This window comes from Mobula birostris, chromosome 8 (assembly GCF_030028105.1).
Source record: "Mobula birostris isolate sMobBir1 chromosome 8, sMobBir1.hap1, whole genome shotgun sequence".
Taxonomy (NCBI): domain Eukaryota; kingdom Metazoa; phylum Chordata; class Chondrichthyes; order Myliobatiformes; family Myliobatidae; genus Mobula; species Mobula birostris.
Window position 1 is genome coordinate 57,318,695 of NC_092377.1, and position 27,966 is coordinate 57,346,660.

General features: G+C 40.7%; 1 protein-coding gene across 4 annotated transcripts in view; it reads left to right on the forward strand.

Annotated features, from left to right (window-relative positions):
* The window catches only part of LOC140201322 (echinoderm microtubule-associated protein-like 6), a 378,640-nt gene that overhangs the window by 267,122 nt on the left and 83,552 nt on the right, over nt 1-27,966 (forward strand). For all 4 annotated transcript variants that reach the window (XM_072265210.1, XM_072265207.1, XM_072265209.1 and 1 more), the window contains exons 22-26: nt 1,547-1,699; nt 3,691-3,822; nt 13,810-13,898; nt 21,255-21,431; nt 25,175-25,376. In XM_072265210.1, coding sequence (XP_072121311.1) covers nt 1,547-1,699; nt 3,691-3,822; nt 13,810-13,898; nt 21,255-21,431; nt 25,175-25,376 — 753 coding nt within the window. The remainder of the gene's footprint in view (nt 1-1,546; nt 1,700-3,690; nt 3,823-13,809; nt 13,899-21,254; nt 21,432-25,174; nt 25,377-27,966) is intronic.

A 27,966-nucleotide genomic window follows, 5' to 3' on the forward strand; every position in this document is an offset into this window, starting at 1 on the left:
TAAAGAAAATTTTCCTCATCTCCATTCTAAATGGACATCCCTCAATTCTGAGGATGTGCCCTTGTGCCCTCTGGTCCTAGACTCCCCCACTATGGGAGACATCCCCTCCACATCCACTCATCCAGATCATTCAATATTTACTGTCGACGTTTCAGGCTGAGACCCTTTGTCAGGACTAACTGAAAGAAGAGCTAGTAAGAGATTTGAAAGGGGGAGGGAGAGATCCGAAATGATAGGAGAAGACAGGAGGGGGAGGGATAGAGCTAAGAGCTGGAAAGTTGATTGGCAAAAGGGATATGAGGCTGGAGAAGGGAGAGGATCATGGGACGGGCGGCCTAGGGAGAAAGAAAGGGGAGGGGGGAAGCCCAGAGGATGGGCAAGGAGTATAGTGAGAGGGACAGAGGGAGAAAAAGGAGAGAGAAAAAAAAATAGTATTAAATAAATAAGTAACGGATGGGGTACGAAGTGGAGGTAGGCCATTACCGGAAGCCTCATATCCCTTTTGCCAATCAACTGTCCAGCTCTTGGCTCCAACCCGCCCCCTCCTGTCTTCTCCTATCATTTCGGATCTCCCCCTCCCCCTCAGGTGGCAGAGGGGAAGAAGCTGGCCCTGAATCGCTGAGTATGTACCTTCAGGCTTCGGTACCTCCTTCCTAACGGTAACAATGGTAAGAGGACATGTCCTGGGTGATGGGGGTCCTTAATAATGGATGCTGCCTCTCTGAGGCACTGCTCTTTGAAGATGTCTTGGATACTACGGAGGCTAGCACACAAGAATGAGCTGACTAACTTTACAACTTTCTGGAGCTTCTTTTGAACCTTTGTAATTGCCCCCCCCCCACTACTATACAGAATGTTCTTCATGCTACATCTGTAGAAGTTTTTGAATGTTTTAGGTGACAAACCAAATCTCTGACTCCTCATGAAATACAGCCACTGTCTTGCCGTCTTTGTAGCTGCATTGATATGTTGGACCAGGTTGGATCTTCAGAGATCTTGACACCCAGAAACTTGAAATTGCTCACTCTCTCCACTTCTGATCCCTCATACTCCCTTTTCACAAGTCCACAATCATCTCTTTGGTCTTACTGATGTTGAGTGCAAGGTTGTTGCTGTGACACCACTCAAGTAGATGATATAACTCATTCCTCTTGTACGCCCTTTTGTCTCCGTCTGAGATTCTGCCAACAATGCTTGTATCATCTGCAAATTTATAGATGGCATTGGACTAGGTTTAACAATAATTATTGTGAAGTGTGTTGAGTTTGATTTTATAAAATCAAATGTGTATCATTTTATTCTGTGAAATGGAAATTCAGTCTACTTTAGTTATAAGATGTCACCTAATAAGACAAATCAGGACAAGAATGAGCACACAACTGATGAAATCAATGTTGCTAAACTAATCTCCGTAGAAGATTTAGAAACATTGTACATAAAAATAAGCATTGAAAATAGCAATTTATTATTTCTCTATAAAAGTGATATTACTGTATTTTGTTGATTTGAAAATGTTAATGTGCTTCATTTCTCATTTTCCACTTAGGTGGAAGATGTTGTGCATTTTCACCAGATGGGAAAGTCATAGCTGTTGGGCTAAATGATGGAAGTTTTCATGTAGTCAATGCTGACACTCTGGAAGATATGGTGGCTTTTCACCATAGGAAGGAAAATATATCAGATATCAAATTTTCAGCAGGTAACTTGGAGCAGTTAATTTTTGCTTCCAGTTAATTTGTCAATTAAGGATGCTTCATTTGATTATAAAAATTCAATATTACTGTACATTTCTGTGAATCTGGTAAAATTGTGTTTGGTGGATAAATAATGTTGAGAATTGCTATTCAGTATATTAAACTGAAGACACAGGTGATGTGAACCTTGAGAGGAAGAAGAACATTTCAATTACCTTTTCATTATCCTACACATAAGATTTGATTTCTGAATGCAGAGTGATTTTTCACAGAACTGTGTCCAGTTTGACTCCCTTAGATATTAAATGAAGCATGATTAAAGACTCAAAGTGCTCCATTTTGGCTTGTTCATTTACAATAATTGTCATTACAATGCAACCCCTGTTTACATTGATATTGCTGCATGACTTTATTCTTCTATGTAAAAGTGTTTCTATCTTTTAACTGACTTCAGTTTATAACCTCAGGTTACAGGACTCATCAATTTCCATGCAGCAACACACACAAGATGCTGGAGGAACTCAGCAGACCAGGCAGCATCGATGGAAAAATGTAGAGTTGATGTTTTGGGCTGAGACCCTTTGGCAGGACTGGAGAAAAAAAAATAGATGAGGAGTAAATTTAAAAGGTGGGGGGAGGGGAGAGAGAGAGACATTCTCTCTCACCTCATCTCCTTACCTGCCCATCGCCTCCCTCTGGTGACCCTCTCCCCCTTTCTTTCTTGCATGGCCTGCTGTCCTCTCCTATCAAACTCCCCCTTCTCCAGCCCTGTATACCTTTCACCAATCAACTTCCCAGCTCTTTACTTCATCACTCCCCCTCCCAGTTTCACCTATCACTTTGTGTTTCTCTCTCCCATTCTCCCACCTTTTAAATTTACTCCCTGTCTTTTTTCTCCAATCCTGCCGAAGGGTCTCAGCCCAAAATGTCGACTGTACTTTTTTCCATACTGCCTGGCCTGCTGAGTTCCTACAGCATTTTGTGTGTGTTCCTTGGATTTCCAGCATCTGAGATTTTCTCTTGTTTGGAATTCAGATGCAGCAATCATTCTCTGCTTCCTGTTTGTGGTGACTGCTTGGAATGAACAAGTTGTTTGTCAGAAATTTTGATTTTCAATATGATTTTTCAATAGAAGTCAAACTTCTGGTACCTAATCATATAAATAAATTCTGAGTTATTTATATGCTAGTTTGGGGTCATCATATTCAATAACTGAGCATTGAAAACTGAAATGATGCCATTCTATTTGTGTCCAATGGATTTCCCAATCCTCTTTAACCCGTTGCAAGGTTAAGAGAAAAAGACAGCAGTATGCTGCAGTTCTCTGATTTTTTCCCCTTAGTCTTGCTCTGTAGACAGATTCAGCATTCAAGAGTTCCATATGTAACTCCAAATCAAAACATTGGTATAAATCCATACTTTTCTATGCGATAGTGTTCCAGTTTATATCTCCCCTGCTTCTTTATTTTTTTCATTTTGTGTTGTGTATTACTCCTCACAATAATCGGTCACTGCTTTATGGAGAGGAGCAAGTTCTTACATCATTCCCATAGCTGAGTAAAAGAACGTAGCCTGGAGGAAAGAGCTGCAACCATTAATACTGACAGTACTCTTTCACATAGATACTGCCTGGCCTGCTGAGTTCCTCCAGCATTTTGTGTGTGTTGCTCAGATTTCCAGCATCTGCAGATTTTCTCTTGTTTGTGATTTTGAACTCTTCTGATTGTTTTAGAGTCAATGAAGAATTTCTTAGTTTTTTTTCCACTTCCTCGGAGAATGCATCGTAACAGGTTATGTCAGTTGTACCTGGGTACCAATAATACATTTGGTTAAATAGAAATACATTCTGTTTCCACCCAACAGTGTGTACCTTATTTTTATTAATCTGTTGCACCGTGACTTATTAATAATTTTATGTGCTGTACTCTAAGTAAAATCAAGCATTTAAATTCTATACATTTTGTTTTAAAGAGACACATTTTTATTATCCTCCTAGATGCAGGGAAATACCTAGCAGTGGCTTCCCATGACAACTTTGTAGACATCTACAATGTACTTTCAAGTAAAAGGGTTGGCATTTGTAAAGGAGCCTCTAGTTATATTACTCATATGGATTGGGATGCAAGAGGTAAGACATTTATTGAAATCCTTCCAATTCTGTTGATGAATCTTTTGAAGTCTACATGGAGCAATCCATATTCCAAACCTATCCTGGCACTATTCCCAAAAGTTCCTATACGACATTGATGACTGCATGGTGCCACTTCCTGCACCCCTACAGAGTTGTCAGTTTTATCAACTTCACTACCAATTTCCACCCTGCCCTTGCATTCATTTGATCCACCTCTGACACTTCCATCCCCTTTCTTGATCTCAGTTTGTCCAATGACATCGACTACAAACCCAGACTCCTGCAACTACCTTGACTATGCCACCTCCAACCCAGTCACTTGCAAGGACACCATTTACTTTTCTTAGTTCCTTCATCTCCACAGCATCTGTTCTCATGATGAGACCTTCAACTCAAGGACATCCAAGATGTCCTCCTTTTTCAGAAAACAGGAATTCCCCCACACTGCTATTAATAGAGCCTTCCCCCACATCCCCTCCATTTTATATCTCATCTACAGTTAATCATGATTCACCCCTTTCGCTCTGGACCCAGAATAATCTAATCTTTGGGTTTCTGATCCTGAAACCGATAATAATAAGACATAGGAGCAGAATTAGGCCATTTGGCCCTTCGACTGTGCTCCACCATTCTATCAGGAGTGGTTTATTATCCCTCTCGATCCCATTCTATTTTCTTCTCCCTGTAATCTTTGACACCCTGACTAATCAAGAACCGAACAAACTCTGCTTTAAATACACCTCCACAGCTGACCATGCAATGAATTCCACAGGTTCACTACCATTTGGCTAAAGACTGACATCATGATTCCTCCTGTCCATGTGCCCCTCTTCCCCCTTCAACTCTTTTGCTACCTGTGAACCATAATTTCCTGTATCTAACTATAACTATATACCATGTAAGTACTGTACTTGTACAATGCCTATAAAAATATTTACCCCCCATGGAAGTTTTCATGTTTCATTGTTTTACAATATTGAATCAGAGTCGATTTAATCTGGCTTTTTTTTGACACTGATGAACAGAAAAAAAACTTTTTCGTGTCAAAGTGAAAACCAATCTCTACAAAGTGATCTAAATTAGTTATAAATATAAAACACAAAATAATTGATTGCATAAGTATTCACCACCTTCAAGTCAGTATTTAGTAGATACACCTTTAGCAGCAATTACATCGTTGAATCTGTGTAGATAGGTCTTTATTAGCTTTGCACATCTGGGCACTGCAAGTTTTCCCTATTCTTCTTTATAAAACTACTCAATCTCTGTCAGATTGCAATGGGATCATGAGTGAACAGCCCTTTTCAAATCCAGCCACAGCTTCTCAATTGGATAAAGGTCTGGATCTGACTTGGCCACTCCAGGACATTAAATTTGTTGATTTTTAAGCCATTCCTATGTAGCTTTGGCTTTATGCTTGGGGTCATTGTCTTGCTGGAAAAATAAATCTTCTCCAAAGTCGCAGTTCTCATGCAGACTGCATCAGGTTTCCCTCCAGGATTACCCTGTACTTTGCTGTTTTCATTTTACCCTGTACCTTCACAAGCCTTAACAGGGCCTGCTGCAGTAAAGCATCCCCACAGCATAATGCAAACATCACTATGCTTCACGGTAGGGATGGTATGTTTTTGATGAAGTGCAATATTTGGCTTATGCCAAACGTAGCATTTAATCTGATGGCCAAAAAGCTCAATTTCGGTTTCAACAGATTATAGAACCTTCTTCCAGCTGACTTCAGAGTCTCCCACATACATAAAACATAGAACATAGAACATAGAAAACCTACAGCACAATACAGGCCCTTCGGCCCGCAAAGTTGTGCCAAACATGTCCCTACCTTAGAAATTACTAGGCTTACGTATACCTCTCTATTTTCCTGAGCTCCATGTACCTATCTCAATGTATTTTAAAAGACCCTATCATATCCACTGTTGCCAGCAGCCCATTCCACGCACTCACCACTCTGTGTGTAAAAAACTTACCCCTGACATCTCCTCTGTACCTGCTCCCCAGCACCTTAAACCTATGTCCTCTTGTGGCAACCATTTCAGCCCTGGGAAAAAGCCTCTGACTATCCACACGATCAATGCCCCTCATCATCTTTTTCACCTCTTTCAGGTCACCACTCATCCTTCGTCGCTCCAAGGAGAAAAGGCCAAGTTCACTCAACCTATTCTCATAAGGCATGCTCCCCAATCCAGGCAACGTCCTTGTAAATCTCCTCTGTACCCTTTCTATGGCTTCCACATCCTACCTATAGTGAAGCGACCAGAACTGAGCGCAGTACTCCAAGTGGGGTCTGACCAGGGTCCTATATAGCTGCAACATTACCTCTCGGCTCCTAAATTCAATTCCACGATTGATGAAGGCCAATACACTGTATGCCTTCTTAACCACAGAGTCAACCTGTGCAGCTGCTTTGAGCGTCGTATGGACTCAGACCCCAAGATCCCTCTGATCCTCCACTCTGCCGAGAGTCTTACCATTAATACTATATTCTGCCATCATATTTGACCTACCAAAATGAACCACTTCACACTTATCTAGGTTGAACTCCATCTGCCACTTCTCAGCCCAGCTTTGCATCCTATCAATGTCCCGCTGTAACCTCTGACAGCCCTCCACACTATCCACAACATCTCCAACCTTTGTGTCATCAGCAAACTTACTAAACCATCCCTCCACTTCCTCATGCAGATCATTTATAAAAATCAGGAAGAGTAAGGGTCCCAGAACAGATCCCTGAAGCACCCCACTGGTGACTGACCTCCATGCAGAATATGACCTGTCTACAAACACTCTTTGCCTTCTGTGGGTAAGCCAGTTCTGGATCCACAAAGCAGTGTCCCCTTGGATCCCATGCCTCTACTTTCTGAATAAGCCTTGCATGGGGTACCTTATCAAATGCCTTGCTGAAATCCATATACACTACATCTACTGCTCTTCCTTCATCAATATGTGTAGTCACATCCTCAAAAAATTCAATCAGGCTCGTAAGTCACGACCTGCCCTTGACAAAGCCATGCTGACTACTACTAATCATATTATAGCTCTCCAAATGTTCATAAATCCTGCCTCTCAGGATCTTCTCCATCAACTTACCAACCACTGAGGTAAGACTCACTGTTCTATAGTTTCCTGGGCTTTCTCTACTCCCTTTCTTGAATAAAGGAACAACATTCACAACCCTCCAATCCTCTGGAACCTCTCCCATCCCCATTGATGATGCAAAGATCATCGCCAGAGGCTCAGCAATCTCTTCCTTCACCTCCCACAGTAGCCTGGGGTACATCTCATCCGGTCCTGGCGACTTATCCAACTTGATGCTCTCCAAAAGCTCCAGAACATCCTCTTTCTTAATATCTGCATGCTCAAGCTTTTCAGTCTGCTGAAAGTCATCACTATAATCACCAATATCCTTTTCCATAGTGAATACTGAAGTAAAGTATTCATTAAGTACCTCTGCTATTTCCTCCAGTTCCATACACACTTTCCCACTGTCACACTTGGTAGATCCTATTCTCTCATGTCTTATCCTCTTGCTCTTCACATACTTGTAGAATGCCTTGGGGTTTTCCTTAATCCTGCCCGCCAAGGCCTTCTCATGGCCTCTTCTGGCTCTCCTAATTTCCTTCTTAAGCTCCTTCTAGATCTCTAACATCACCTAGCTCTCTGAACCTTTTGCAAGATTTTCCTTTCTTCTCGACTAGATTTATTACAGCCTTTGTGCACCACGGTTCCTGCACCCTACCATGACGTTCCTGTCTCATTGAAATGTACCTACACAGAACTCCACACGAATATCCCCTGAATATTTGCCACATTTCTTCCATACTTTTCCCTGAGAACATCTGTTTCCAATTTAAGCCTCCAATTTCCTGCCTGATAGCCTCATAATTTCCCTTACTCCAATTAAACGCTTTTCTAACTTTTCTGTACCTATCCCTCTCCAATAAGTAAAGGAGACAGAATTATGATCACTATCTCCAAAATGCTCTCCCACTGAGAGATCTGACACCTGATCAGGTTCATTTCCCAATACCAAATCAAGTACAGCCTCTCCTCTTGCCTTCTGGCAAACTCTAACACAGATTTCATAAAAGCCTTTTTCAACAGTGGCTTTCTCTTTGCCACTCTCCCATAAACCTGCGACTAGAGAAGCACCCAGGCAATAGTTGATAGAGCATAGTCTCTCTCATCTCAGTCACTGAAGCTTGTAACTCCTCCAGAGTTGTCATAGGTCTCTTGATGGCCTCCCTCAATTGTCCCCTTCTTGCATGATCATTCAGTCTTTGAGGACAGCCTGCTCTAGGCAGATTTACAGCTGAACCATATTCTTTCCATTTCTTGATGATAGACTTAACTGTACTCCAATAAATATTCAGTGACTTGGAAGTTTTCACGTATCCATCTCCTGACTTGTGCTTTTTAATAACCTTTTTGTGGAGTTGCTTGGAGTGTTCTTTTGTTTTCATGTGTAGTTTTTGCCAGGATACTGACTCACCAGCAGTTGGACCTTACAGATGCAGGTGTATTTTTACTACAATCAGATGAAACACCTTGACTACACAGGGTGATCTCCAATTAACTAATCTTGTGACTTCTAAAACCAATTTGCTGCATCAGTAATGATTTGGTGTGTCATATTAAAGGGGGTGATTCAATTATTTTGTGTTTTATATTTGTAAATAATTTGGATCACTTTGTTAAAAAAAACTGTTTCACTTTGACATAAAAGAGACTTTTCTGTTGATCAGCATTAAAAAAGCCAAATTAAATCCCCTGTGTTTCAAAGTTGTAAAACAATAAAATAAGAAAACTTCTGGGGGAGGGGTGAATTCATTTTTTAGGGACTATACACGGAATCCACATATCTGTTTATCACTGGGCATCACTATTTATGCACAAGGAGAATAAAGTTCTGTATTAATTTTTAAAGTAATTTGGGGATGTGCCTTTTGCTATGGAAAGCCCTTAGCAAAGGTTTGCCAACTTGCTTCTAAACTGCCCTAATATGCCTTGCTGGGCACTGAAGAATTTCCAGGCCAGTGTTTTTGGATGTATCAGGAAAATGATGCGCAAATAGAATTTTTGTATAATATGAACCTAAGTTGAGATGGAGGAAATCTTGAATGTTGGGAAGACTTCCTTTTGCATAACTGGCTTGTGCAGTGTAAGTACATATGAAAGTTATGGAATTGGCATCTTGGTTTGCTGCAGGCCATTGGATTCTGGGGCACTTCTGTGTATTCGTGCATTAGAAACATTGAGGGTGTGGGAAGGGAGAAAAAAAGAATCTGATTTTGTGAAACGTACAATCAGGTCCAGACTGCACACCATCAGTTTTTTGGAGAAATTGTGCTATGCAGCATGCAAAAATGTTGCATCAAACAATAGTGTTTCTAGGCCACTAAATTTAAACCTGTCTGCTTTTTAGATTAGATATAAAGAATGTTCTTTGAAATTATATTCAACTAGACTTTGGTACTGAGTTAAAATTACATGTCAAGCCATGTTTCATCTGTTTGATTAATTTTGTTGTAGCAAGTTAATAATGTACATGATGAGTACAGTTAGCTACCTTCAGTGAGAGGTGATTTTGACCTCTTGCACTGGACCAGGAGAACAAGCTGCAGTCTTGCAGAATACCTCATATACTTTACTGCTTAGAATTCTGACATTACTGGTCTCCTAGCCCTTTCTATAACATAGTGCACTGCACAGAAAACATTGTACTATCTAAACTACACAGGTACTGACAATGGCCATCACCAATAAGAAAATCTAATAACCAGTCCTTGACTAATTAGCATGAAGACTATGTTATTGGGTTCTCTCTTTTATTGGTGAACATCAGTGTCTGGCACTTATTGACCAGAATCTTAATTTGATTAGCCACACAGATATTGTTGCTACAAAAACAGATGAATCATCTCCTGACTCAACACTTTTTCAGCATGTACAAGCTAAATCTTAGGAGTGCTGTGGAATGCTCTTTGTATGAGAAACCTCAACACCATTCAGAGTCAATCAGCTAACTGATTAACAGCCAACCAACCAGTTTGTGCCTTCACTGCTCGAGTATTGTAGATGTAGAATGGTCCATCTCCATCCTTCCCAATTTTAAAGGCTCTAATGTAATAAACATACTCTGCTCATAAACACAAGAGATTCTGCAGGTTCTGGAAATCCAAGGGAACACACACAAACTGCTTGAGGAACTCAGCAGATCATTCAGTATCTATCAAAATGAATAAACAGTCGACGTTTTGGGCTGAGATCCTTCATCACGACTCTATGCTGACTGCTGCATTTTAAAATTCAGTAATGGACTACTGAACCTTTTACTTCGAATATCTGTCACGGTAGTGCAGCAGTTGACGCAACACACACCAGATGCTGGAGGAACTCAGCAGGCCAGGCAGCATCTATGGAAAAGAGTACAGTTGACGTTTCGAACCGAAACCCTACAGCAGGAATGGAGGAAAAAATAGCTGACGAATAGATTTAAGAGGTGGGAGGAGGGAAAAGAGAAACACAAGGTGATAGGTGAAATCTGAAGAGGAAGGGATGAACTAAAGAGCTGGGAAGTTGATTGGTGAAAGAGACGGAAGGCCTTGGAAGAAAAAAAAGGGGGAAGGAGCACCAGAGGGAGGCAATGGGCGGGCAAGGAGATAAGGTGAGAGAGGGAAAAGAGGATGGTAAATAGTGAAGGAGAGGGCGGTTGGGGAGCATTACTGGAAGTTCAAGAAATCGATGTTAATGCCATCCGATTGGAGGCTACCCAAACGAAATATAAAAGGTGTCGTTCCTCCATTCTAAGTGTGGCCTCATCACGACAGTAGAGGAAGCCATGGATAGACATATCAGAATGGGAATGGGAAGTGGAATTAAAATGGGTGATTGGAGATTAACTTGTTGGAGATTAGAAGAATGAAGAGGGATCTCATTGAAACGTACCGAATATTGAAAGGCTTGGATAGAGTGAACATCAAAAGGATGTTTGCAGTAGTGGGAGAGTCTAGACCAGGGTGTCCACAAGGAGATCCCACTTTTTCTTGGCGAAGCAACCTCCCAATCTACATAGGGTCTCACTGATATACAGGATGCCACACCAGGAGCACCAGGCACAGTGCATGACTCCAACAGACTCAGAGGTGAAGTGTCTCCTCATCTGGAAGGACTGTTTAGGCCACTGAATGCTAGTGAGGCAGGAGGTGTAGGGGGCAGGTGGAGCACTTATTCCACTTGCAAGGATAAGTGCCAGGAGGGAGATCGGTGGGGAGGGAAGAATGAACGAGGGAGTCACATAGGGAGCGATCGCTGTGGAAAGCAGAAAGGTTGGAGGGGGGAAGGAAAAATGTGCTTGATGGTGGGATCCCACTGGAGGTGGTGGAAGTTTCGGAGAATTATGTGCTGGACGCGGAGGTGGGGTAAGAGCAGATATGCGTGAAAATTAAGAGATGCAGTTGGGGGCAGCATTGATGGTGGAGGAAGGGGAGCCCCTTTCTTTGAAAGAGGATGATATCTTCTTCATTCTAGAATGAAAAGCCTCATCCTAAGAGCAGATGAAGTGGAGATGGAGGAATTGAGAGAAGGGGATAGCGTTTTTACAAGTAACAGGGTGGAAGAGGTATAGTCCAGGTACCTGTGAGACTATGTGGGTGTATAATAAACATCTCTAGAGATAGAGACAGTGAAATTGAGAAAAGAGAAGGAGATGTCAGAAATGGACCAAGTAAATTTGAGGGCAGTGTGGAAGTTGAAGGCAAAATGGATGAGTTCAGCATGAGTGCAGGGAAACAGCACCAATGCAGTTGTCGATGTAGCGTAGGAAAAGTGCAGGACAGTCATCAGTGTAGGCTTGGAACATAGACTATGCCACGTAGCTGACAAACAGAGGATCATCGCTGTGACCCATGCGAGTGCCCATCACTACACCTTTTGTTTGAAGGAAGGGGGAGGAGCCAAGGGAGAAATTATTTAGAGTGAGGACAAGTTCCACCAGGCGGAGGAGGGATGGTGGAGGGGAACTGGTTAGGAACCATGTCCAGAAAAAAAAACTGAGAGCTTTGAGGTCTTCCTGGTAGGGGATGAAGGTGTATAGGACTGGACATCCTTAGTAAAAATAAGATGATGGGGGCCAGGAAACCTGAATTCTTCCACCTCTGAAGCATCTGCTCTCAGGATGAAGCTTTTCATTCCAGACCGAAGGAGATGTTCTCCTATTTCAAAGAAAGCGGCTTCCCTTCCTCCACTATCAACGCTGCCCTCAACCACATCTCTTTCATTCACTCACGTCTGCTCTTACCCCATCCTCCCGCCACCCTACCAGGGATAGAGTGGTTCTTGTGCTTACCTACCACCCCACCAGTCTGGTACTTACCCTTGCAAGTGGAATAAGTGTTACACCTGCCCCTACACCTCCTCCCTCACTACCATTCAGGGCCCTAAACAGTCCTTCCATGTGAGGGGACACTTCACCTGTGAGTCTGTTGGGGTCATATACTGTGTCTGGTGCTCCCAGTGTGGCCTCCTGTATATAAGTGAGACCCGACGTAGATTGGGAGGTTGCTTCACCGAGCACCTATACTCTGTCTGCCAGAAAATGTGGGATCTCCTTGTGGACATCTATTTTAATTCCACTTCCTATTCCCATTCTGATATGTCCATCCATGGCTTCCTGCACTGTCGTAATGAGGCCGCACTTAGGATGGAGGAACACCTTATATTTCATTTGGGTAACCACCAAACTGTGGCATGAATATCGATTTCTCGAACTTCCAATAATGCCTCCCACCCCTGCTCTTCTTCACCATTTTCCATCCCCTTTTCCCTCTCTCACCTTATCTCCTTGCCCGTCCATCACCTTCCTCTGGTGCTCCTCCCCCTTTTCTTTCTTCTGTCTTCTGTCTCTTTCACCAATCAACTTCCCAGCTCTTTACTTCATCCCTACCCCTCACAGTTTCACCTATCACCTTGTGTTTCTCTCTCCCCTTTCCCCAACTTTTAAATCTGCTCCTCATCTTTATTTCTCCAGTCCTGCCGAAGGGTCTTGACCCAAAACGTCTACTGTACACTTTTCCAAAGATGCTGCCTGGCCTGCTGAGTTCTTGCAGCATCTTCTGTGTGTTGCTCATATTTTCCTTTCTTTGTAGCAGTTAACGAGATGCTATTACAGTTCAGGGTGTTGGAGTTCAGAGATTAATTTGGCTTCATCTGTAAGGAGTCAAAAGGTGGTAAATCTGTGGAATTCATTGCACAAAGGCTAAGTTATGAGGTATATGTAAAGTGGAGGTTGATAGGTTCTTTATGGGTTGAAGCAGGAGAATGGGTTTTCCCAGGTGTGCTGGTTTCCTTCCACAGTCCAGAAACATATCGGGTTGATTAGTTGCTCATTTTAAGTTGCCCAATGATTAGGTTAGGGTTAAACCGGGGTTGGCGGGTGTGGCTGGGGCAGCGAGGCTTGAAGGGGCCTATTCTGCGCTGTATCACTAAATAAATAGATAAAATTGTAGCTTAGGGAATTAATAGATTAACATATTCACAGGATAGTGATTCTGCCCACTTTTTGGCTTACACAAATATTATTAACCTAGTACAAAAACATTACAGGCTGGTGCTTAAGGTTACAATGCTTCTAAAGCCATCATTAACCTCTACCTAACTGTTTTATCTTAAAACTAACTAGCACTATGGAAGTACCTTCACAAGAAGGCCTCTAATACTTCAAAGAAGCAACTCAGCACTATCTCAAAGCAATTAACATTGACTGATAAATGCTATCCTTGTCAGAGGTGGTCTCATTCTGTGAATAAGAAATAAAGTTTTCAGTAGATTTGGAGACAGTATACGTATGACTCCAAAGGCCCTCTAATATTTAAGTGTAGATTGTAGCATATTGGATGTGTGACTTTCTTTGAGTGGAATGATATCAGTGTGGCATATACTATTCATATGTGAATATTTTTGTGTCTCATGCAGGGAAGTTATTGCAAGTTAACACAGGTGCCAAAGAACATCTATTTTTTGAAGCGCCAAGAGGGAGAAGGCAAACAATTAGAAGTACAGAGGTATGAAATTTACTACTTGTGGAGTACAAGTTACATTTTAATACTAACTTAAGGCCAGCAAAAAATAGTTTTCCATCTCCTGTTTTGTGAATGAAAATAGTTTTGAAGACTAATAATGACAGAGGGAATAAAGATGTAGAATGTTTTCTAAATGGGTAGGGAATTCAAAAATCGGAGGTGCAAAGGGACTTGTGAGTCCTAACTTACAGGGTGAGTTGGCAGCAAGGAAGGCAAATGCAATGTTAGCATTCATTTCAAGAGAACTAGAATATAGAAGCAAGAACGTAATGCTGAGGTTTTATAAGGTTTTGGGCAGATGACATTTGGAGTATTGTGAGCAGTTTTGGACCCCATATCTAAAGAAGAATGTCCTGGCATTGGAGAGGGTACAGAAGAAGTTTATGAGAATGATCCTGGGAAGGCAAGGGTTTAACATATGATGAGTGTGTGACGGCTCTGAGACACTTGTTGGAGATTAGAAGAATCTAATCCAATCTAAGAATTTAGCCAGAGGGTAGTGAATCTGTGGAATTCATTGCCACAGACGACTATACAGGCCAAGTTACTAGGTTGCTAGGTTCTTAATTATTTAGGATATCAAAGGTTATGGGGAGATTGCAGGAGAATGGGTTAAGTGTAAATAAATCCTTCATGATCAAATTCTAGAGCAGACTTGAAGCACTGAACTGCTGGAGTCTGCTCATATGCCTTATGGACTTAATGAAATCTTAAAGTTCAATGTTACATATATGTGCATATATGTCAATAATATGTATTTAACTCATTGCTAAAATGTGTCCTTTGAATTTTGCATGAATAGTATGAAGGTTATTTGCTTGGAGAATACCAATGATTAAGTAATGTTCTGTGGTTGTATTCATATCACATTCTGTTTTGGTACTCATTTGACCACTTGTCAATTTAAATTAAAAATGTTAGTTAGGCATAAAAGGTGATGCATTCTTCCAAGGATCACCCACGTAAAATGTTTCTCTGACTGCTGTGTATGATATTTTTAAAATATTTGCATTAGTCACCACCATGCAAATTCTATATTCAAAGCTTCTATACACTTACTATTATTGTTGAGTTGTACTTCCACATACTTCCTCCTTCTCTGTTCTGAGGATTCTTAATGTTGCAGAATCATCGCTTATTAGGCACTCATCAAGTATTTGTGACATCACTGACTGAGTTAAAAATTCAAATTAAGAGTAAAACTGTATTGGTTAAGGTGATTACATTTTCTGCAGGCTTGCTACTCTTGCAAATGGTCTTTGAGGGCTTAGGAGTGCAAAATATAGCATTGTATTTGTTACCTAATTTTCTAGCTGTTACCTGCATACCCTTTGGCCATGATTAAAGGGTCTAAGCTCTAATTTTCTGCACCAGTGTTCTCGTGTACTGTTCACGGGTTTTCCAGCAGTATTAATGGCACACTTAATGGACAATTTAAGGGAGTATGTGCCTGGTGGCGGGGTCATGTTGTCGATGACAAAAGTTGTGATGACTGCTGTGTTGAATGTGTCGGCTGATGGGGTGGTACATGTGAACCAAAGGACCCTGTTCTGACTGTGTGAAGATGGGGTTTGAGAGTAGAAGTATGAGATATAGAGATGCAGCTGGGGGCTCTATCAATAACAGTGACAGAGGCCTGTTTACTGAAAAAGGGAAACAACTTGGATAGCCTGAGTGAGAAAAGATGCTGTAGAACAGAGGAACTGAGAAAAGGGAATGGCCAACTTGCAAGTGACAGAGTGTGAGAAATGATGTATTCAAGGTAGCTGTGGGTATCTGTGGGTTTGTAGTAGATGTTAATCAATGGTCTGTCTCCTGAGATGGATTTGAGAGATCAAGAAAAGAAATAGAGTGGTTAGAGACGTATTAAATGAATTTGAGGGCAGGGCGAAAGTTGGTGGCGAGGTGAAAAACTTGAGAACTCCAATTGGATTCAGGAAATGGCGCCAATACAGTCATCAACGTAGTGGAGAAAGGATTGGGAAGTGGTGTCAATGTAGGTTTGGAATATGGATTGCTCCACATTGCTGGCATAACATGGGCCCATGTGAATGCCTTTTGGTTTTGAGAAAGTGGGAGAAGCCAAAAGAGAAGTCATTGAGGCTAAGCAGAAGTTCTGTAAAATGGTGGGTAATTTTGATGGAGAGAATCTGGTTGGATCTGTCTCAAAATGAGCTGTCATTCTAATGAAATTGCAAAACAGGTTTGCATGCTTGCTAAAGAGGAAAATCTCACAAATCAGCTTGAAATTCTGCAGTCACACTATATCTAATTGTGAGTAGTAATGACAGTGAAACAGCTGATGGAAGAAGGGCTACACGTCCATCGTGAAAGAGAATGGATCCCAGAAGGATGAACTTGAAGTTTAATACAATGTAGATTCACTCGATTCATTCCAGAGGTAATGCATTTGTTTTGTATTGTGGTCCAATATGAATAGCAGGCTCTGCGACTTGCAGTCAATGAATGACACAGCGCTAAATTGAACTGAATTGGACTAAACTGAACATACCTGGACTGTTTCGATGACTTTGTGCTTTGATGTTTTATATTCTGTGTTTACTTATTTTTTGCCATTTGAATGATTTGTTCTTTTATACGTGTTGAGAGTTTGCTATTTTTCTTTGAATGGGTTCCATGGTTTTTCTTTGTCTCTTGGCTGTCTGTGGGAAGATGAACCTCAGGGTTGTATCCTACATATATACTTTGATAATAAATATGCTTTGAATCTTTGAATCTTTCCTGGAATTTAAAAGAAATGTAATCTCATAAAGATATGGGATTGAAAGAGACTGTTAACCAAGATAGTGTTTCTCACAGAAAGAGTTTGGAATCAGAAAGGATTTGCTTAGCAGATGAAATCATCTATTTAGAACAGAGTTGAAGAGAAATTTCTTTCTGCTGTAAATCTTAGAAATTCCTTTCCTCAAACCATGATTCCAACAACATATTGAAGAGGCTAGATTTGATCACAGTTTGTTTTATACAACTGTTATCCTTTAGTGGTTTACTATAAACAACTTATCACATGCAAAATTTCGGTTGGGTTATCATTCTCAATTGAATTTGACTTTGTAGAACAAAATTTTCTTTATACAGTGGATCCCAGTTAATTTGGACATATGAGCATCAGTACATTTTGGCCCAATTAAGTGTCTGGCCCAATTAAGTGTCTGCCCCAATTCGCTGAAGTTGCATGGGAATAGTTAAAGTATAAAAAGCAAGCTACCATTTAACTGAGTAACACATTATGTATTTAAATGAAATACAGAACAAGCCAGAACAATAACAACATTACTACAGTACTATAAAACTGTACTTCCTATTAGTTATCAATGGAGGAATTGATCTAATGTACACCTCCGTATTTTTTTTTGATTGACTATAAGTGAACAAAATCAGAGCAGACACCTAGTGCAGATCATGGACTGCCTTCATACAATCCTTTTGATAATTGCGTCCTCCAAATATTAATTTTCAATGTAACATTCAAGATGATTGTCAATACCTTCAAGTTCTTTGTAATTCTTGTTGAAGTAGTGAAATTGTTTCATTTTCACTCCCGACAGTTTTTGGCATCTTCAAGCCTGAATGCTTGAAACCGCAGTGTGCAGTACATCACAGGAAAAGGCCATTTGACCCACAATTTTGTGTCAAACCAGCTAAAAAGCAAATCAAAACACCCAAACACTAATCCCAAACAAGAGAAAATCTGCAGATGCTGGAAATCCGAGCAACACACAAAATGCAGGAGGAACTCAGCAGGCCTGACAGCATCTATAGAAAAAAATACAGTCGATGTTTCGGGCCGAAACCCTTTGGCATGACTGGAGAAAAAAAAGCTGAGGAGTAGATTTAAAAGGTGGGGAGAGGGGAGAGAGAACCACCAGGTGATAGGTGAAATCTGAAGGGGGAGGGATGAAGTAAAGAGCTGAGAAGTTGTTTGGTAATTATTCTCCAGTCCTGCCAAAGGACTTCGTCCCGAGACGTCGACTGTACTTTTTTCCATAGATGAGTTCCTCCAGCATTTTATGTGTGTTGCTCAAACACTAATCTCTCCTACCTACACGGTGTCTGTATCCCTTACATCCATGTGCCTATCCAAATGTCTCTTAAAAGCTTCCAATGTATTTGTCTCTACCACCATACCAGCCCAGCACATTCCAGACTCTGAGTAAAAAATTTACCCTTCACATCCCCCTTGAACCTACCCCCTTTCACCTTTTAATGCATGCCCTCTGGTATTAGATATTTTAAGCCTGTGAAACACATACTCTCTGTCCACTCTGTCTATGCCCCTCAATCTTGTCAACCTCTATCAGGTCTCCCATCAGCCTCCGGCACTGCAGAGAAACCAACCCAAGTTTATCCAGCCTCTCCTAATATCACATGACCTCTAATTCTTGGCAGCATCCTGGTAAACCTTTGCTGCACCTTTTCCAAAGCCTCAACATTCTTCCTATAGTGGGGTGACCAGAACTATAAGCAATACTCCAGATGTGGCCTAACCAGCGTTTTATCAAGTTGCAACATAACAAAACTTTTGAACTCAATGCCTCGATTAATAAAAACAAGCATCTTATAAGCCTTAACTACCTTATTGACCTGTGTGGCCATTTTCAAGGAGCAGTGAACTTGGATCCCAAGATCCCTCTACTTCGCAACAGTGTTAAGAATCAGTGTACTGTCTCCTTGCATTTGCCCTACCAAGGTGCAACAGCTCCCATTTATCTGAGTGAAGCCCCATCTGCCATTTCTTTGCCCATATCTGCAACTGATTTGTATCATGCCGTATTTTTTTTATCAGTCTGCTACACTATCAACAACTCTACCATTCTTGGTATCATCCACAAATGTACTAATCCACATTTTTATCCAGGTCAGTTAGATACATTCCAAACAGCAAAGGAACCAGTACAGATCCCTGCGGAACTCCGCTAATTACAAACCTCCAGCTCAAATAAGTCCCTTCAACCATGACCCTTTGTCTTCTATGCACAAGACAGTTCTGAATCCAAGCAGCCAATTCACTGTGGGTCCCATAAAATCCATGCAGAGCAACATCCACTGCCCTACCCTCATCAATCCCTCTCGTCACCTTATCAAAAAACTCAGTCAAGTTGGTAAGGCACAACCTTCCACGCACAAAGCCAGGCTGGCTCTCCCTAACTAGGTCATGGGTTTCCAAATATTCATATATCTGTCCCTAAAAGTTTTCTCCAGCAATTTCCCTAAAAACTGATGTGAGACTCACCCATCTATAGTTCCCAGAATTTTTCCTTGTTCCCTTCTTAAATAGAGGTACAACGTTAGCTACTCACCAGTCCTCCAGGACCTCACCCGTGGGTAGAGAGGACACAAAGATACTGGTCGAGGGCCCAACGGTCTCATCTCTTGCCTTCTTCAATAACCTGAGGTAAATCTGATCCAGCCCTGGGGACTTATCCACCTTAATACTCATTAGGCGGCCCATCACTTCCTCTTGCTTGACCTCTAAATGTTCGAACATATTTATAAACTCAGCACTGATCTTCTGGTCCTCCATATCCTTTTCCTTGAGCAAGTACTCATTAAATACCTCACTCAAGCACTCTGTGTCCAAGTAAATGATCCCTCCTTTCAGTAGTTCCATCCTCTCTCTAGTTATCCTCTTGCTCTTGATGTATGTATGGCGTGCCTTGGGATTGCCAAAGACTTTTCATGGCCCCTCCTGGCTTTCTCAATTCTCTTCTTTAGTTCTTTTCTAGCATTTTTATACCCCTTGTGCTTCATATGATTCTAACTTCTGAAGCATTACATACATTTTTCTTTTTCTTCTTAACTAAATTCATCACCTCTCTGGACATCCAAGATTCCCTTATCTTTCCATTCCCATCCATCCTTCAGGAACATACCTTTCCTGTATTCTGTGCAATTGATCTTTAAGCATACTCCACATATATAAAGAGTAAAAGGGAGGTGAGTTGATATTGGACCACTGGAAAATGATGCTGGTGAGGGGGAAAATAATGGCAAATGAACTCAATGGGTACTTTGCATCTGTCTGTGCTGTGCCAGAAGTCCTTGAGTGCCAGGGATCAGGAGTGAATACCGTTGCTAATACAGTGGAAGAAGTGCTAGGTAAATTCCATGGTCTTAAGGTGGATAAATACTGTCTCCTCCCTTTTATCTCCTCCCCTACCTTTTCTAAAACTTCAAAAGCCTGGTATACTAATCACCCATTCCTGCCCCTTTCTCAACCAAACTTCAGTAATGGCTACAACATCGCAATTCCATGTACAGATCCATGCTCTAAGTTCATCACCCTTACCCAGGATATTCCTAACCTTAAAATATATGCTCTTTAAACTCTCTGGGCCACCATACTTGTTATTTCAGTTTTGCCTTTCAATATTTTCCCTGACATCTACCTTCTGGTCTGATCCTTCCCTTATTGACTGGAGCTCCAGTTCCTAGTCCCCTGCAAAACCAATTTAAACTCTCCCAAGTAGCATAAGCAAACCTGCTGGCCAGGATATTGGTTTCTGTCCGGTTCAGGTGCAACCCATCCCTCTTGTACAGGTCACCCCTTCATCAGAAAAGGTTCCAATGATCCAAGAACTTGAAACCCTATCCCCTGCACCATCTCTTCAGCCACTCATTCAACCGTGGTATCACCCCATTTCTACCTGCACAAACCCGTGGCACAGGAAGTAATCCAGAGATAACTACCTTGGAGGATCTCATCTTCAGCCTTTTTCCTAACTCTATATACACTATGTGAAGGATTTCTTCCCCTTTTCGGCCTATGATCGGAATTGTCTTACTGCTTATTCTTATCAACTATGAATGACAAAACTGACTGCTTTTTGAACACAAACACACCTAACTGCCACTATTTAAAAACTGTTCCCTCTATGCGCGGTGTAGTTTTTAATGGCCACAGAAGTGCTTATGACTGACGATAATTAGAAACTTTAACAGTTCTGTAAAGGAAATCCCAGCTATTTTCTCGATTAGTTTTTGCTCTTTGAGAGTTGTCCTAAATAAGTGGCTGCCCTGATTAAATGATGGCACAATTAATTGGCATCCGCTGTGTTGGCCAAATATTATTACATTGATATAATTAATGAGAAAGTCTGCAGATGTTGGAAATCTAAAACAGTGCACAGAAACTGCTGGAGGAACTCAGCAGGTCAGGCAGCATCTATGGAAATCAATAGATGGTGCCTGACCTGCTGAGTTCCTCCAGTACTTTCTGTGTGTTACATTGATGTAATTTATTCTGTTTGAGAACAATAAATATAGTTAAATTGTGAAAAGTATCTGAAGATCCATTTCATTCTTTCTTTGTTTCAGATAGAGAAAATAGATTGGGCTACGTGGACGTGTGTATTAGGACCCACATGTGAAGGAATCTGGCCTACGCATAGTGACATAACAGATATCAATGCAGCTTGTCTAACCAAAGATGGAAAACATTTAGTGACAGGAGATGACTTTGGCTTTATTAAGCTCTTTTCATACCCTGTAAAGGTAAATTAATTGGCACAAGTAGTGCTTATATTATAAATAAATAATATTTTACTGATCACTCAATTCATCTTTATAAATTATTTTGATTCTTTCTTACATATACAGTATATATGCGATAAACATGCTTCCTTAGTAAAGCTATGCAGTTGTACAAACTTAAAATAATTTGCAATTTTATCCCATTATGTTGCACATGTAAGCAGTGGTGTGGAGTATGTACGTTCAGTCAGTTCTTAACCTCTAACAAAGTCCATTGGAGCTGGGACATCTGAAACATGAGCTTGAACAGTTGGAAGCTTCTACCGTTGCAATCCGAAAAAGCAATTAGTTACATGATTCAATCTGTAAAGGGATAACAGATTTAAGGTTTGCAGCTGATACTAAATTTGGAACGCTACTTTCCCTTTAGAATCAGAGAGATACACCGCTGAGGTAGGCCCTTATGCCTACTGAGTCCACACTGACCATCATTATCCACCCCCCCCATATACGCAAAATGTAATATTATTTCTTATTCTTCCCACAGTCTTATCAACACCCCCAGATCTAACCACTTGCGTATTACTAAGACTATCTACAGCGGTGAACTTAGCCTCTATCCCACACATCTGTGGGATGCGGGAAGAAACCCAAGCATCCAGAGAGCTCACGCTATTACAGGGTGAATGTGCAAAGTCCAAAGTCTCGGGGTCTCTGAAATTTTGAGAAAAGAGCTGAAGACATAGGAGCAAAATTAAGCCAATTAGCCCACTGAATCTGACCCGCCATTCAATCATGGCTGACTTATTTTCCCTCTCAATCCCATGCCTGTTCTGTACAACCTTTGACACTCTTACTTATCCAGTACCAGTCAACGCCCATTTTAAATATACCTAATGTCTTGGCCTTCATAGCTCTCTATGACAAAGATTTCCACAAATTCATCACCCTCTGGCTAAAGAAATTCCTCCTCATATCTGTCCTAAAGGGACATCCTTCTATTCTGAGTCTGTGTGCCAGATCCTAAATTTTCTCTTCTTGAAAACACTATCCCCATGAAAACTCTATCTGGGCCTTTCAATATTTATTGTATGCGGTCTGGACAAGATGCTCTCTGTAGATTCACATCCTTTACATTGGCCTTAAAAACAGAGATCACAGAATCGCTGTGGGGGTTCATGAAGGTGCTCCACGTTCTGTCAGTCAAAGTGAACATAAAAGGCATTGAGCTCATCTGGGAGCGAAGCCTTGTTGTCATTTATGTTGCTTGGCTTTGCTTTGTAGAATTGATTGCATTCAAGCCCTGTCACTTTCGTCAAGCATTCCTCTGTGATTCAAGTTTAGTCCAGAATTGCCACTTTGCATGTCAGTTGGCCTTCCGGAGATCATCCTGAACAACTTGTACTTTCCTGGATTGCCAGTCTGAAATGCCACCAATCTAGCCCTCAGCAGATTTCTTATCTCTTGGCTTCTGCTCAGAAAAGACTCTGATTTTATGGAGACACACTTGTCCACAAGTTATTTTTATAAATTCCATGAGGTTCAGATCTTCTGAGTCTTTGAACATGGCTCAGTCCATCAACTCGAAGTGTTATATGCACTGAAGTAATTGATTCAGGATGTACCACGTTGGAGTGTTATCCATAATACTAACAAAGTTGACTCACCTTGTCTCTCCTTTAGAACATAATATGTTAACTCCTCTTCAATTATGGTTGAACTCAGTATTCAAAGTTGACTTGCATCTTTGTTAATTTGCCAGATATCATTCAATAAAATTAAGATGTCAACATTGCAGAATAATTCCTAAACATGCATAGCTCCATTATAGCTCATCACATTGTTGATATGCTGGAAGGTGTCAGTGGATGAATCCTGTGCCTGTTGACCCCCTTCTACAGAACCTTTGCAGCATGAATCATGATGTTGCCCCTGAATCAGACTCAATCATATCCAAGTCTTCTATATGACACTGTACAGTGCAGCACTGACAAGTCATTTGGCCCATGATGTTGTGCTGATATTTAGAGTAAATGTCCTCCTGTTTATCATCCACATTTCTCCATTCCCTTCACATTCACATGAAGATCTCTTAAACTCTATCAAACTGCCTGATTTCACTACTACCCTGTGTAACCTTTCGTGTTTAAAAAAGAAACTTGCCCCTCGTCACCTTTAAGCATTCAGCCTCTAACCTTAGAAGCATGTGCTATGCTGTTTGACATTTCCACCTGGGAAAAATATCTGTCTACCCCATTGATGCCTCTCGTAATTTTAAGATAAACCTCTATCAGCCTCTAAAGAGAACAACGCAAGTTTTATAAAACTTACTCTTATGCTTAACACACCATACCAATGAGAGCAAGTGTGTCATATGCCTTCTTTACTTCCTTATCAACTCGTGTAGCTACTTTCAGTGAAGTAAGGACCTGACCCCTAAGGTCCCTTTGACTGCAATGCTATTAAGGGTTCTCCAATTAACTATATACTTTCTCCTTTCAGTTGATCTCCAACACCCAACATGAACACCTTATTCATGAATATTTAACCAATATAAACCTCTCCTCATATGGCAAACCTGCCATTGTTGGAAATAGTGTAATGAATCTTTCTTACATTCCCTCAATGGCAAAACATCTTAAGGAAGCTGAAACTATACACAATATTGCAAGTGTGATCTTATTCCTGCATGCAAATCCTTTTCTAACTAAAGCTAATAAAACATTTTCCTCTTAATCACTTGATTCACTTGTATGTTGACCTTTAGCAACTTGTGATCATGCGCACTCAAACACTACCTAATGTTTCACCATTCAAATAGTTGATAGAGATTGTGAAAAGTTGGCCCAAATCGCTACAATACTGCAAAAGGTTCAGCCTGCCATCCAAACACAAATCATATATTCCTACTCTGCTTTATGTCCAGTAATCAATACTTGATTATCAATATATTACCCCATTCCTGAGTAAGGCCTTGTCTACTGAAAATCCAAATGCACCACTATCCACTGGTTCACCCTTGCCGGTCACATTTCAAGCAGATTTTTCAAACATGATTTTCTTTCATAAGTCCCTGTATTGGCTTTGTTCAATCCTATTATGCTTTTTGATATGTTCTGTTAATATATAATTCATTATAGATTACAACAATTGAGGCTTCACTTCTAAATGGGAATTTGCAATTTCCCAGCAACTGATACTACACTAAAGGGTTGACAGTCCTCCATTTTAGCTGTTCCTCCTTTCTTAAATCATGGAATCATATTTAATATCTTTCAGTCTTCCAAAATATTTCCAGAATCTGTATCACATTGGAACAGCCAAAATATTCACTTTCCTCAGAGTTGACCATTTTTACAACTTCATTGTAAATCCTTGAGTCCTTGGGATTTATCAGCTTCCAAGCCCAACAACTTGTACTAATTTTTGACTAATATTTACTTTCTTCATTGTTTTATGCAGTTGATTTTCCAGTATATCCAGCATATTTTATTCTGTGAAACAGGCACAGAACAATTGTTTAATTATTCTGTTATTTCCTCATTCCTCATTATAAGTTATCCTGTCATTATATGTTGCCCACTCTTGTCTCTGTCACTTTTTTCTATTGTGCTATGTAAATCATGATTAAGTAAACCAGAAATTACAGAAATACAACATTCAAAATAATCAAGTCGTGAAATATCAAAATTAACATCTAATCTAAAAGTTGCATAAGAATTATGCAGTAAGTATTTACATAATGCAACTTTTTCTCTCTTAAGGGTCAATATGCAAAGTTTAAGAAGTATGTGGGCCACAGTGCACATGTCACGAATGTGAGGTGGGCTCAGGATGACAGCTTGTTGCTGTCAGTGGGTGGTGCTGATACTGCTTTGATGATCTGGAGTCAGGAAACTGATGGAAACAGGGACAAGAAGCCTGTGGACAGCGAAGAATCTGATACTGACACTGATGAGGATGGAGGTAAACTTAAAATTTATGAATCATCTTAGAAACCCACGGTTGTGGTGAAACTGCCATTTTGTGGGAAAACTTTAGGAAATGGACCAGTGGAATAAATAAACCCATAATAAATAAGCCCATAGAGGGTTTTGCTCAGATTTCAGCTTGCCCTGAAGTTTTCGAGACTACAGCAAGAAACCCCAGTCACTTCAGTTTGGATTGACTGATGGAAAATGCTCATACGTAATTTTGGTTGTCATTTTTCTCAAACAAATTTTCTTTTCCATAGTACTCTGCTTCCTTTAATTTGTTCAGCTTTAGAACTGAATTTCAATCCGAAACTTTGTTGAAATGCCTTGCTTAATTTTTCAACTGCTTTAAGAACTGTACTACACTAAAGCAACAAACTATTTTGATACCTTAAGTCTTGAAAGGAGGAGAAGATCAGAAGTAATCAGCTCTTAATGTTCAAAAATAGTTTTTGAAGAGCAGAGGCACGCACAAGTACTAAATGTCCAGTGGCAGTATGAAGAGCTGACGTCATAATGTATCAGTACATATGTTGACTTGCTGCCACTGCTGCCATTTTCAAAAGTTTAGCAGTATACACTTCATAGTATCTTGTACATAAACATGAATTAAATACTCACTGAATGTTTCAGTAATCTACAGTAATTAGTACTAACTATTGCCAAAGATCTAAAAGTTGTAAGAGAAATGGATTTCGTCCAGATGTGAATCATCTGGTTGTTCTTCCTTTTTGATTTGAGCATGTCACAAAGCATGACAAGAAGTCATGCTTCTAGATGAGAGGATGGACGACTTGGAGGGAAATGAAGTCAACTTTGGCTCTTAATGTAACCCCTGAAATCTTTCAGAAATCTTCCTCCTCTTCTGATATCTTGTGCATCCATTGGAAAACTTTACACAGTGGTAAAGATACTAAATGCAGGTTGCTGTGTAGCTTGGAGACAATAACAAATTGAGCTTAATCATTTGAATTGGTTATGAATTATAGAGTAATGAATAGGTTAGCTGTGTTCTAAAGGCTATAAAACAGACAGTTTAGCCATGTTTAGGTCATTGTTCCTTGTAACATAAGAGAATGAGAGGTGACATAGAAATGTTTAAAATGGATAAGATGGGCAGTAATAGTCCTTTCCCTAGCATAGGGGAATCCAAAACTAGGGCGTATAGATTTAGGGCAAAGATTTGAAATGGACCTGAGAGGCAACTTTTCCATCCATAGGCTGGTGAGTATATCGAACAAGCTACCAAGAAGAGACTTTTGAGACAGTTACAATAGTATAATTTAAGAACCACTTGGACAGGTATGTAGGGGGGTGGGGTTTAGGGGGATATGAGCTGAACACAGCAAACTGGGACAATCTGGTTGGGTATTGCAGTTGGCAAGGCCTCTTTGGCTGAAAGACTTGTATCCATACTGTATTGCTCTATGACTTCTAGAGCTGAGACTTTTCATATAGAAGGGAGATAGCTGGTATAACGAAGTAAGGAACAAGATCAGGCAAGTAATATTTGGATCCAGCTGAGGAGTGATAACAGATGGATAGGGGAAAAGTGGAAATAGTGTCAGTGGCTGGGTGGAGATGACAAAAGGTTGCAGTTGATGAAAGTTGATAGAAAAGAAAGGTGGAGCATAGAACCAAATGAAAGTGGAGTTGGCAAATGGAAATACTAGAGGGAGGAGTGTTTGGGTGATGGGCAGATGGAGTGGAGAATCAGAATTAAGTTTATCATCATTGACATATGTCATGAAATTTGTTGCTTTGTGACAGCAGTACAGTGCAATACATAACAACTCTTATAAATTACAACAAGAATGTATAAAAAGTAAATAGTGCAAAAAGAGAAATGAATAGTGAGATAGTGTTCATGGGTTCATGGACTGTTCAGAAATCTGATGGCGGGGGGGAAGAAGCTGTTCCTAAAACAATGAGTGTACATATTCAGGCTCCACTACTCCTCCTTGATGGAAGTAATGAGAAGAGGGCACATGCTGGATGGTGAGAGTACTTTCATGATGGATATTTCCTCCTTAAGGCATCGCCATTTAAAGATGTCCTTGATGGTGGGAAAGCTAGTACCCATGATGGGACTGGCACCATCTACAACTCTCTGCAGCTTTTTCCAATCCTGTGCATTGTGCCTCTATATTAGAGGATGGTGCGACCAGTCAGAATGCTCTCCATGATACATCTATAGAAATTTACCAGTCTCTTTGGTGACATAGCAAATCTCCTCAAACTCCTAATGAAATATGGCCATTGCCTGTCTTCTTCATAATTGAACCAATATGTTGAGGCTAGGTTAGATCTTCAGAGATGTTGATACCCAGGAACTTGAAGCTGCTCACTCTTTCCACTGCTGACCCACTGATGAGAACTTGTGTGTGTTCCACCAATATCCCCTTCCTGAAGCCCACAAACAATTTCTAGGTCTTACTGACATGCCTCCTCATTACCATCTGAGATTCTGCCAACAATGTTGCCGAGGACATAGAAAATCAAAAACAGGTGGGGAGGCAACTTCACTCCTTTTATGCAACACGCACAAAATGCTGGTGGAACGCAGCAGGCCAGGTAGCATC